The sequence below is a fragment of the Saccostrea cucullata genome, unplaced genomic scaffold, assembly GCF_032062105.1.
Source record: "Saccostrea cucullata isolate Sc308-1 unplaced genomic scaffold, CSIRO_AGI_Scuc_v1 ctg260, whole genome shotgun sequence".
NCBI classification, from domain to species: Eukaryota; Metazoa; Mollusca; class Bivalvia; order Ostreida; family Ostreidae; genus Saccostrea; species Saccostrea cuccullata.
In genome coordinates, this window is record NW_026924928.1 from 45,253 (window position 1) to 58,294 (window position 13,042).

General features: G+C 33.6%; 1 protein-coding gene across 6 annotated transcripts in view; it reads left to right on the plus strand.

Annotated features, from left to right (window-relative positions):
* Nucleotides 1–13,042, plus strand: part of LOC134267625 (ephrin type-B receptor 1-B-like) — a 53,723-nt gene that overhangs the window by 38,076 nt on the left and 2,605 nt on the right. Inside the window, exons 7-18 of one of the 6 annotated variants that reach the window (XM_062749823.1) lie at nt 4,599–4,674; nt 5,023–5,055; nt 5,563–5,680; nt 5,955–6,022; nt 6,945–6,986; nt 8,323–8,466; nt 8,646–8,831; nt 9,079–9,140; nt 11,277–11,375; nt 11,881–11,994; nt 12,359–12,553; nt 12,871–13,013. In XM_062749823.1, coding sequence (XP_062605807.1) covers nt 4,599–4,674; nt 5,023–5,055; nt 5,563–5,680; nt 5,955–6,022; nt 6,945–6,986; nt 8,323–8,466; nt 8,646–8,831; nt 9,079–9,140; nt 11,277–11,375; nt 11,881–11,994; nt 12,359–12,553; nt 12,871–13,013 — 1,280 coding nt within the window. The remainder of the gene's footprint in view (nt 1–4,598; nt 4,675–5,022; nt 5,056–5,562; nt 5,681–5,954; nt 6,023–6,944; nt 6,987–8,322; nt 8,467–8,645; nt 8,832–9,078; nt 9,141–11,276; nt 11,376–11,880; nt 11,995–12,358; nt 12,554–12,870; nt 13,014–13,042) is intronic. The other 5 variants (XM_062749824.1, XM_062749826.1, XM_062749827.1 and 2 more) reach the window with 5 other exon arrangements.

Sequence of the window (13,042 nt, forward strand, 5' to 3'; positions counted from 1 at the left end):
TGACAATTTATTGAAGTTTCTGTGTTTGTTGCGCATCCCCATTTTCGATAAAGGAAATTGTCTTGACATCAACTCGAGGATAAAAATGCTACTCTCCATTTTATCTTCCACAGGTTGATTAAATCAGGGGGCTAAGCCTGTGTACGACATCTTCCAATTCATTTAAGGAAAACCATTTCCTACAAAATATGATCTTAACTAGATGTTGTAATATTTAATTTAAACAAGCACCGCTGCTGCAAAAAGTGCATGTAGACTGATGTAATATGTTGTAGAAAATTTCTTTTCGAGAGTTGCTTGACGTATTGAAATTTAAGAGTATCTGCCCATGTATCAGAAACTGATAAAATGCATGCGTTGAGTAACTGAACAAATTTGATGGTTGTCAATGGGCGTGGGGAGAAAAGATAATCCTAAAATTGCTTATGCTAATAGTTATCATGTTAAAGTAGGTTCGAAATCATATTTTTTGTGCCCAGTAGTAGAGAGAATGTGTTATTTTGCGAATGTGTTAATTTACCTTGTAATCAGAACTTTTGTTTATAATTAAGTATTGATTGATTTTATTCTTTTAAATAATTGAAATAGGAATAATTTCAACAAAGTGGGCAGACAAATCTATGAATGAAAATCGTTAATGGCGGAATGTCAATTTTTTTTAATTGGTGTTAGTAGGTTTTTAGCTCATTTTGGTGAATATTGAATTTACACTTACCATTCTGACTACCAGTATCGCTCATCTCACATGTGGCACATTTTCAATTAAGCAGACTGTATCAGTTGGTTGCTATGTTAATGCCCTTTTATAGTGGGAAACATAAAACGCAAAGGTGAAGTCAGAAGATTCACCCTGCGTGCCGTAAATGTATGTTTTGGGAATAGCCAGGTTTTCCTGTATACTGTGAAGTGAATTGATTGGAAGCACAAAATTGAACCATTTTATGGTCAGGTTCATTCATGGAGAACCATTTTTATGTCCCTTTTCTTTTAATCAAATGTTTCCATTGGTACCGGCTACCTGAAAATCAACTGAATTGTCATGCCTACCACCTGTAATTACTAGTTATTTCTTTAGGAAGTTGGCAGTTTTCTCTCCCTTTTAAGCAAAGTAATTTGGAACATATCAATTAATGAAGAGGCTTTTCCTCGTTTTGAGATGCTCAAATCATAATAAAATTTGCACGCTTGCATAATCTGATAAAAATCAAAGCAAATGCTGGACATTTTTCCATGATTTTTTAATGCTGCAGTAGCAACTTAATCAACATATAAAATGTACTGAGTTTAAGGAGATTAACTTAACATATAAAATGTACCAGGTACAGGGTTCATATCCTGTGCATTCATTCATTGCTATGTTTTATTAACACCTTAATGCTTAATTCTTGTGTTTCTGAAGAAAATTATGTCAATCTGTCAATCTACAGATCATATCATATTTTTAGAGTTATTTGCAATTTAGCATTTAATGAAACTTAAGCACGCTAAGGCAATAAAAATTGTCCTCTATGTGGGATATCTAATTCTTCACGGTGTTTATTAGTGAAGAAACCTCTAGTGATGTTAGGTCTGAAATATTTCAATTTATAAAATTACGGGAGCACATTGATAATACCAATGCTCCATGGAACCAATTCATCTTTCAAATATCTGCAAAAGGACACCAAAAAGAGCCAATAAATTGAAGAGATTTTACATCTCAACAAACTTCATTCAGTAGGCAACATCTCAATATTTTATATTAAAGCTGTATAAGAGAGGGTAATATTTGGCAGAATTAGGTTTTGCGGAAGAAATTGGGTGCCATATTGAATGTGCCGTGCAGGACAGGAGTTAAAACCAGCAAGGGACCTTTCACTTTCGTCATTACAAAGGACAAAACATATGGTTCAATGATTTAACCAACGGAGACATGGAAAAAAACATTGCCCAAGGAGTATCATTTTTCCTTCTTTTTATGCAAGACTGCTGTTCATCTTTTCAATTTAATCATTGGGGTTTAAATCATTTTATTTTTTGCTAGAATCTCAAGGATTTTCTCTTAAAAAAAACAAGAGGTAATTAATACTATTTATGACCCTATAAGATTTTGTCATTCAATGCTGTTACTGGGTATAAAGTTATGCCAATTTTCCTTGAAAAAAAAAAGAGATAGAGAAATGTTTTAGGGTAGTTCGAGATGGGAATAAAGAGTTTGGTATTTCATTATACAATTTATTGTCTTTTATCAGCAGGAGTTCTCTGCCCTGATTAATGATAAATGTTCGAGAAAAAAACAAGATAACATTTGTCATGCAGGGGTTGAAATTTTTACTTTCTGTTGATAAGAAAGAAATTTTACACCTCCAAGTGTGATTCAGTAATCTAATTCATCAAATTTATCTCAGGAGATGATACCAAAAAAAATCTAATCTTGTAGTGGTTCAAAAACAAATTCGAGATTTGGGAATCAAATGCCAAATTGAACACAGCTAGCAGATGGTTCTCAGAGCCATAAAATGATCAGAGGTGCCTCATAGTTATGTAGGGGTTACTGAAGGACCCTCCTTAGTCCCAAATCTTCATAGAACAGCTCTGCAAGAGGTTTTTAGAGCTCAGGATATTTAATGGAAATAGGCATCAGCTGATAAGTTTCCGATTTTTTCCCCCTTCATAATAATGGCCTGCATATTTTTCAATGACGTAAAGAGTTTGGTTACAGATAAAGTTGACACCTTTTTTCTGTCTCTCCAGATATGTTATCATATAACTTGTGAGAACTGAGAAGGACTATAAGGTATTGGTAGTATCGTGCCTGTCTTCGTTGTAAGTCATATTTGGTTACTATAAATGTTGCGCATCTTCAGTTCACCATGTGAGGTCTCTGATGTGATCTTAAAGCATATGACTTAATTGCACACAAGTAGCAGATAAAAAATTGTGCAATTTTATGCTTCCAAGGTGAAAATCTGCCAAACCTGTGATTAATCAGTTCGTGAACTGGAGTTTTTCGCGCATGATAAATGCTACAGAAGGCTTAAACTGATGTAAGGCTTCTGTTGGGCTCGAATAAAAATCCTGATACTTGTCTAACCGGCAGACTTTATCATGTTTTATGTAATGTTCTATGAGGAAAGCTGTCGCCAGAAGACAGGAAAAAACTGTGAATTGCAGTCACAGATGAGCGGTCCGTTTTTCAGCGTGCCACATTTTCACCAACTTTGAAGCAGTAAACCTATAATTTTTCGGATTTAATAGCAAAATTAAAGTGTTTTCTACAGGTTAAATGTTTAATTTTTAGTACCTGTTTATTTCTTGGTAAAGGAAATTAGAAAATAAATAGATAGTTAAAGTCCTATCTTAGATCAGGAATAATAAAAAAGATCAGTCTCGCTTTAATCTGTTAAATAATTGTTTTGTCTGATACATGCATTAAAAAGTCAAATGTTGGAGGGTAATGTTCTGCCCCAATAATTTTTTTTCTTCCAACTTTTATGCCCAACTAAGAAAATAAAATTTAAAAAAAAAAAAACTTGATCTATTCAAATTCCGCATACCAAATTTTTCCCGTTTTAAATTGTACATGTATATATTCATGTGGTCTTCTGATTTTCAAGAAGTTATAATTCTGCAGAATCACAATTTCCATTCAATACAGATTTCTTAATAGATTACCCTTGTACATCTTAAATGATCATGCACTTTATAATCTTTATATAGACTATGAAAAATTTCTGCCAAAAATTTGTTACAATTAACATACAAAGCATAATACAATGTACCACACAGACAAAAAAAGTCTGCATTACAATCCATTCTTAAGGCATTGGAATATTTTTCATTTGTTCTTGCATATTCACTAATTAGGGGCCTGTTGAAACTAAACAAGACATCTCACAGATACTGTGAACAAAAACATAACACTGAGTCAATACCTAAATGGTTTTCTTAAAAGCTGGCATTTTGTGTGTGTGTGTGTGATAATTGGTAGAGTGGACAGAGAGAGAAATGGAGGAATTGTAAGCGTTGTGTCGCGGAAGTGAGTGGTGCTTTGTCATTTCATTTCCACCTAAAAATCCAATAATTCTAGGACCCTCCTGATGACTTTAGGAAGATGTACACTAAACCACTGGATTATAACGAACTACCGAGGACGGTTAATTAAAATCTGGCTCTCCCGGCTTCCTTGTGTCATAATTCATCATAAATACAATTACAATTTCATTATTTGGGGGCCGAGTAGGAATGATTATATTCCTCATAACCACAAAGTCCTTAGAACTTTCACTGACTTTGAAGTGTGTTTCAATGAAACCTGCTAGAAAGAACCCAGCCCATACTTATAAGAAAATTACTACAAATACTTCAACAGTAGTTTTAGAAAAACGTCATGCAGTTCTATGATAGTGGATTTGTAATGAAAAGAAAACTTTCAGATTCATCTACCTGATTCAGCTTCACAATAATTTTTTCTTCTGTTTTGTGTTTAATTAAAATTTGGAATGTCAACACTTGAAGTAACTGATGTATTTATAAAGAGGTACATGTACCATTGACATAAAACAAGGCACTATACATTGTAGTTAACAAAAAACTTTACCGAGTTATTATATTTTTAGGTGAGGTGCTATCAGGTGGAGAAAGGATGGGGGGACTTCACACAGCCAATTAACGTCATACCAGGAGAACCAATCGGTAAGTTAATTAAACTGGAAGACTTAATTACAAATTCCAGATCGAGCACATCATCTGGAAGATCTAAGCCTGTGTTTGAAAAAAAAATGCATTTAATCAGCAGTTCATTGCAAAAATTTTTTTAGACAGCATCCTTAAGAACATCAGATTGATAGGCTGTAGAGAGATGCAAACTTGAAAATTATTCGAAAAATGACTAATATAAAATAGAGAGATTTCACACCAGTTAGATGATGTTTTTAAGAACATCAGATTGATAAGCTAGAGAGAGATGCAAACTTGAAATTATTTGGAAGATGACTAATTTAATAAAAAGAGAGATTTCACACCAGTATTTAATTATAACAGGTAGATATGATGGTATGGGGCAGTCTGAAAGAGGTAGAAGTTTTGTATGAAAATATTCTGCAATGTTATTCAAACATTTGGTCTTAATGTATGCATGACAATTGTCTTCTTTTGACATTTTATCAATGTAAACCTATTTTACTGCATCCATTTATGATACTGAATGCAAAGTTTGATGCAGAGGCAAAAAGAATAATGACATTATTTCCAAAACTATGTGACCAAGTTTTCTCTTAAAAATTGTACAAATTTCTGATTGAATGCTCTATGCTCTTCTTCTCACTTAATCTTACTTACATCATAAAAAATTAATGGTTTCATATAAGTAATGGTTGTTCCAATGCTTCTTTGACAGTTATATTGTATCTTAATTATGCTATTGATAACTAGCTTCTTTCAGCCTTATAGAGCAATTACTAAAAAAGAAAACTTAAATAAGTTCCCACTTGTTATGTACTTAAAAGTATTGATCCAGACTTTGATTGGTACACTGTACGATAAGATAAGTACATGTACTGAAATTTTTTTTTTTTTTAACAGGAAAGAAGGAGATAGATCCCCCCCAGCAGCTGTCTGTTGGGATCATCATTGCAGCTGTCCTAGCGGTGATACTCTGTATGGCCATCGCTACCGGCATGATAGTCATCCTCATCAAGAGGTTAGTCCGACCTTCACAGAAAGATAATACATGTACTAGAATATGCACTGTAATAATTTCACCAGAATGATTGAAAAAAAAACTCAGAGCAAATAATTGTGGAAAGTTTATTTAGTTAATATAATTTTGTTGAATCAAGCATTATGAAATTAGCAGGGAAAGGAGAATTATAATTCTATCAGGGAATACCATGAATTGACAATGTAGATGCCGATTGGTGTTTAAGTCAATTCTTATTGTTCATTGGAAATTGATGTTTTACGTTATGTTGTAGAAATCAACGAGACAGTCAAAATGACAAGAGCTGCGGAGAATACGACCCCCAGTACAATCCCGGTGAGGGTATGCACGTTTTTGCACGTACTAATCAGAAATGTAGGCCTAGTAACTGCTAGTTACAGAAGATGTAGAGACCAATAGGTCTATTGTTATGACAATGTGTGTTGTTGTTGATGTTTAACAGTTTGTCACATTACGCATTTTTGATTGCATTTGGTAAGGAATGTGAAAGAACATTGATTTTTTTTCACCCCAATTTTTTTTTATTTGAGACCAATTTAACAAGCTGGCGTATTAAAGCGATGTCATACTAACCACTTCTTGCAATCTACGGCATGCACAAGATATATATATTATTGCATGATACATTCCTATTATATACTTGTACTTGCTAAATTTATTTCCTTTTACTGAAAGAAAATGTTTGTTTGAGTTCTTGTTTTACTTGACTGTCTTGTCCATGTAAATGTCTGCCTGTTTTTGTTTTGTCTTAAAAATTGAAATCATTCATTTTCAAGAATGTTCATGCAAGTCTGCATTTTATGATCATGTCATAAAAGTACCAGTAATTTGAATTGTTGCAATGAGATGCAGAAATTTTGCCTGTAGGAAATATTGTTTTAGTATTTAGGAGTTTATGGTGAAGGGTATAGATAGAAAATAGATGTTGCATAAAAGTTGAAAAGTTCTTCCATTGCATGGCTGACTCTTTATCATGCAAGAATGTGCATGCATTGAAATGATAAGAAATGATTATGCAATAATTTGACAACTTAAGAAAGCTATCAAATGATATTGAAAACAAAATTTTTCCAAAAGAAAACAATTATAGCAAAGTGAAAAGTTTATCGTGAGATCATGGAATTTCAATGCTATCCATATTTCAGAAGTGGAACAAGTTAAAAATTTCATTTTTTTGGTGGGCTTATGCTTGATTATGTTTTGATTTTTTTTCTGCTTTACTCATAAATTTTTATTCCTGTAGTTCTCCATTGCCCCCCTTTGGAGCCCCATATGAATGGTGGATGTAAGTAGCGTGTATTCTTGTAATAACCTTAGTTAGTTAGATTCTAGTTTTATAGTCTCTAATCCTAATAGTCACACATGGGGGAAGTTGTTTGGTATATTGTACACCCTTTTTATAAAAATATTCTTTCTACTCTTCATTTCTTAAGTTTTTCATTCTTCAGACACTAATATGGATGTATAATTTTTGTGCCATCTTTACCACCCTAAAATTTCTTCCGATTCTTTTGTCGCTTTTAGCTGCACTAGCGCCTTGCCTTATAGTAGCGCCTCTGATGAAATTTTATTTGCACTGTATTTGCACAGTTTCTAGCTGTATTTTGCTTGCATATCTGACACTGGCTGTTCTTTAATGTTTCTTTTTCTTGGTATCACCAAATTTTCACATCAATGAAGTTTATCACTTTTTATCTATTGGTCATATTGACATTTCTATATCTGAAAACACTGAAAAATATGGTCACTGTAAATAAACTAAAAATAATTATTTGAGTCATAAAGAAAATCGATCAAATATGCTTCAATAGAAAAGTGTTGATAGAAAAGGTGGAGCCTTTTTATTGAAAATTAATATGACATCTCACACTAAAACAAGGAAGAGACATCAAACTGCAGATTGTTACGTAACTAAAATCTCAGTGTATCAAAGTGCTCATGGAACAAGCATCGAGATTTAATGCTTCAATATAAAAGATAAGATGAAAGAAGAAAAGGCTAATAATGCTCTTGTTTTCTCATTTCGCTGATAGCTTTTAAACTGCAGGATTTGGGAGTTCCAGATTTGTGGACCCATATGGCAGAATTTTTTAAAAATTTATTTTTCTACTCAGTTGCTCTTTGTCTGCAACTCCTGTAGAAAAATACATCTTGATGTGAAAATAATAAGGTGCTTGCTTAACTTGCTTTTAGAGGAGCAGATCTGTGAAATGTGATTGGCTCCTTGCAAAATTAGCTAATACGATTATCGGGGAATTATCCATTGATATGCGAATGACTTCTTGAGAAGAATACAAATATTATGACAGTTCACATTCCTTACCAGTTGTTCATTATTGTAATCAAGGATGTTCCATTCTTTCCTTTTTCTCCCCTTTTTAGATCAAATCCCTGTAGTTAATCAAACCCGTTTATAAATAGCTAAATTATTGGTAGCGTATTTCCCTAGTTACCATAAAACGTGCTTGAATGGAAAAGCAAATTGTAAACACGCATTGATATTTTTTAATTTTCTGAATAACATTAGGACACTATAATTCAATTAAAAATCTGTTGTATAAATTAATTTTAATTGATTAGTTAAACTTAGTTTCCTACTGCACTGAATCCTTCTTTTACAGTGACCATGCCGTTGTTTCCTCCCAATGATTGTGTCAAATCTTATGTTGACCCCCATACTTACGAAGACCCAAACCAAGCGGTACGAGAGTTCACGCGAGAAATTGACGCCTCCCACATCACCATTGAATCCGTCATTGGAGGAGGTTTGTTGCTATAATTAGTAACATTAGAGTAAAAATTTTATTGTAATTTCAAGCATACTGTTTTATGGTTAAGTCATGATAGCAATTCAAAACTTCATTGCATTTTGATGAACGTTTTATCAGCAAAACAACTTTTTTTTAGCTGTTATCATTCAGTTTCCAAATTTATACTTTTTAAGGAGAGTTTGGTGATGTCTGCAAAGGAAAACTACGCAATCCTGTAAAGCCTGAAATGTCGGTCGCAATAAAGACTTTGAAACCCGGCGCAACAGACAAAAACCGTTTAGATTTTCTGACGGAAGCCAGCATAATGGGACAGTTTGACGATCAGAATGTTATATTTCTAGAAGGAGTTGTCACAAAAAGTAATTATCAGATTTTGTCACCCCCTTCTAAATTGAAATTTCTAGGTTTTTTTCAAAAGTCATTAAAGAATGCATGGAGACTTTTTCACTTCCTGTCGTTGTTTATTGGAATTTTTATCATTACTAGGGAAAGTTTTTGGACTCATTTCTTTAGTTATAAGATATGCCCAGTTGTGCATTTTCAATATTACATAAAAATTGCTTTTTATTTGGTTAGGAAGTTGAATATGATAACTTTTCTTTGCAGGTCATCCCATTATGATTGTCACAGAATATATGGAAAATGGATCTCTTGACACATTTTTAAGAGTAAGTTAACTTTCCCAATTCATGAATTTAAAAAAAAGTCAAGAAAAAAGACTTTCTGCAAAACACTGTGTCACTTAAAAGTGTGGACAGGTAGCTGTGCTCTGTTTAAAGGTTTTTGTTCCCTAACTGCCAGAGTCGCTGTTTATAAGAATTAAAATTAATCTAGCACTGCGAGAGTTAAATAGACACCATGGTAAAGCAATATTATTCAATTAGGACCTCCTTCCTTTTATGGGGAGATGATTGTTTACCCTGACAGATGACTGGGAGATGGAAATTGGCCATCTCTTTTTTCCCACCCTGATGTTCCGTAGACTTTTCCTGAAGTAATCAAGAAAAATATTCTTATTGATGAGTTAATGTTAGTTGATATTCCAGTCTTGTCATAAAATATCCTGGCACATCCAAATAAAAGGACTCATAAAATTCCCCCTGATTAACTAAGAAGTGTAATAACTCATTCTATGGTCCAGTCATGTAATGCTCCGGAATAATTAATCAATTTTGGGCCGTGATCATGCGGCGCGGATGTACATTCAATGGCTAGGATAAAACCAACATTAGGGTGGAAGGGGCTAGGAGACAAAGGGACATAAATATCAATTAGTCCCCCCAAAATGTCAACACCTGGTACTAAGCTGCAGGGCTTGTAAAATGTGGCACTCATCCTTTTTTGTCTGCCTCAATGACAGTGTCGCTTTAGCAGGCACCACTTGACAAATTTGCTGCAGGGGAAAAATAATCGCCAATTTGGGAAATAATCTACGGAAGTTCTTGCATATTTCAAGACTCATTTGTCTTGAAATTTTCCTTTCCCCCTTCAGTCTGTAATTATTAGGTTTTCGTAAGAGATATGGTTATTTTGAATTGTTCTGACTATTTGGTTGAATATTGAAAATTGTTTTGGAAAAAAAATTAAAAGTTAATTATTTTTTTTAATTAATCAAGGCTTGTAAAAAGAAATGTCAACATACAGTATGGAATGAAATGTGATTGATTAAAATGTGCAACTGACTGAGAATTTCTGTAAATTGAAAGAAAAAATGTTAATTAATTATAAATTCATTTGGCTGAAAAAATATATCATCCCTTGAATTAATTGATACGTGTATCGAAAATAACTTTGAATTGTATATTTCCACTAGAGCATGGCCATATAAGAAACAGATTAGCATTAACCAATTTTTATCCAAATTTTGTGGAAGAAAATTAAAAGAGAAAAAATAGAAAATCTGTGTCGATTCCAATTGAATGACAAAAGCAGATTAATTTTAAGTTATACTGGCAATTTGAGACTTTTATTGAATGTTTGTGTGTAAAGTTATATGGAAAATAAATGAGAAGAGGAAGGGTTTGCCAGAGGAGAGGGAAAGCTGACTGGTTTTTGATGAGTGGCTTGAATGCAATCAGGACCAGCTCTCTCCCCTCCAAGTCATTTTTCATGACATTCCTTGTCAGTTCTTGAAAACACCATCAAACCTCCATTAATCTTCTAACCCATACAAGGGGAAAAAACTAGACGTTTATACTCTGCACACAAAAACAAATCTAGACCCTAACTGACAAAAGTATCCAAGTCAGTGCAATGCAAGGAAAAAAAACATCATTCCATACAGACAAATTATCAATTATTTCGTGATGAAGGACAGAGGATTACAAAACCAGAGAAAATGAGTGATGGATTGATAGAGAATGCAGAATCTTGTTATTGTGGGCAATTTTTATGCATGTCTGCCCATATTATTTCCTCATTGGAAAAACCAACTTGAATCTGAATAAGCTGATTTTCATCAGGGGGGAATCAGACTAATTCTGATTTATGTTCTCTTCTGTTTGTCTAGAAGTCCTTCTAAAACTCTCCAGTTGCAGAAAATGTAAGAATATTTGCAGGAAAAGTGGTTTAATACAATCCTACCTCATAGTCATATTGAGTTCTTTAATAAGAAAAACATTGAATTGCACGAAATGTCTGGGTATAATTCTCATCTTTAAAAGCAAGTCAGATGCTACTTATCTGACATTTTTCTGTTTTATTAACAAAGATAAGGTCACAAATCACTTGTGGCATTTGTCAGGTTGATATATTTGATGAAATTTTTAGCAGTTGTTTATTATTTTTTTTATTTTTTTCTCCAGAACAACGATGGGAAGTTTACAATCATGCAGTTAGTAGGAATGATGAGAGGGATCGCGCTAGGAATGAGATATCTCTCCAACATGGGATATGTACACAGAGTAAGATTACCAGCTCTAGTTCTTAAGTTGACAAATTTAAAACAAGAACATTTTTATGCTTTTCAAATAGAGTCTGTACATGTACCAAGCTCCAGTTTATTGTCATCATCAGTAATTTTTCTGAAATTACATGATTATTGAATTTTATTTTATTCAGTAAAAAAATTTTTTACCGATAATCAAAAATTGAATTTTATAAAAGACTGAGTGCTTGAAAAAATCTGATGAGAGAAATTCCTGATATTAAATGGTGGCAATAAAGTTGGTTTGATGTTAGGCTCTTCAGATATTGAATCATGGGGGTAAAATTTTGATAAATTGATAAGGAGATTAAAAAGAATTGGCTTGCAAACAAAACATTTCACTTGTGAGATAATGTATATGACATGCGAGACAAAGGTTAATACAAGCTTTCCAAATTTTTACATTAAGAGATTTTTGCAACTGCACAGCAGGCAACTTGAAATGCATAACATTTGATGTAAACCCTCTTTTGCTTGTTTAGGACTTAGCTGCCCGGAATATTCTGATAAATGGGAATCTGGTCTGTAAAGTTGCCGATTTCGGATTGTCCAGGGAAATCGACATAGACACTACTGATGGGGCTTACACAACAAAGGTATGGACGCACTAATATTATGCACTTCTATCGCATCAGAGGCATCTTGGTAACTTTGGCCGCAAGGGCTTAAATGGATTATACTTGCATCTTATTGTACGCTAATGATTCCTCTGATAAGAATAGTCTAGACCAAAGCACTGGCGTGATTGTTAATATACGCCCACTGTAAGTCAACAGGTATTAGTACATAATCTATCCCTAACCAATCTTGTTCATATTCCTATATTTTATAGATGTAAATTCTCCCCCAAAAAAACCCCCCAAAATTTGTTTTAATTTCTCCAAATGATTGTATAGTAAGATATAAATGACCTGGATAAACCTTAAACCAAACAGTTTTTATGAACAACTTTTTTTTCAGGGTGGAAAAATTCCAGTTAGGTGGACAGCTCCAGAGGCCATTGCCTTCCGAAAGTTCACGTCAGCCAGCGATGTTTGGAGTTACGGGGTGGTGATGTGGGAGGTGGTTTCCTACGGTGAGAGACCGTATTGGAACTGGTCCAATCAAGACGTCATTAGAGCCGTTGATCGGGGTTACCGACTTCCACCACCTATGGTAATAAACTTGATTTCAAAGAATTACAAAAATTTGGTATATTTTTTGGTCCCATTGGAAATTACTTCATACTCATAATTATAGCTAAGAGGTTGATACTCTGACAGTGGTAATATTTTCGAAAGTTCATTTCCAAGTTAATCTATTTTAATGTTAATGAAGAGTAAACATCATTGCTCTATTTTAATGTAATGAAAAATAAGCATCATTGCTTCCCTTAATGTAAAACTCATGTTCAGTAGATTGGCCTGCCTGGCAGAGAGTGGTCAGTGTAAAGTGGATTAATATGACTGATTGTATTTTCTTGCATTTGACAGGACTGTCCCGAGGCACTTCATCAGTTGATGTTGGACTGCTGGCAGAAAGAGAGAGGAAACCGACCCAAGTTTGACATCATTGTCAAAAGTCTGGACAAATTTATCAGAGCTCCAGAACTCCTCAGAAAAATTGCAAAACCCAGGTATGGTTGACAAAAACCTTCCTTTTTTG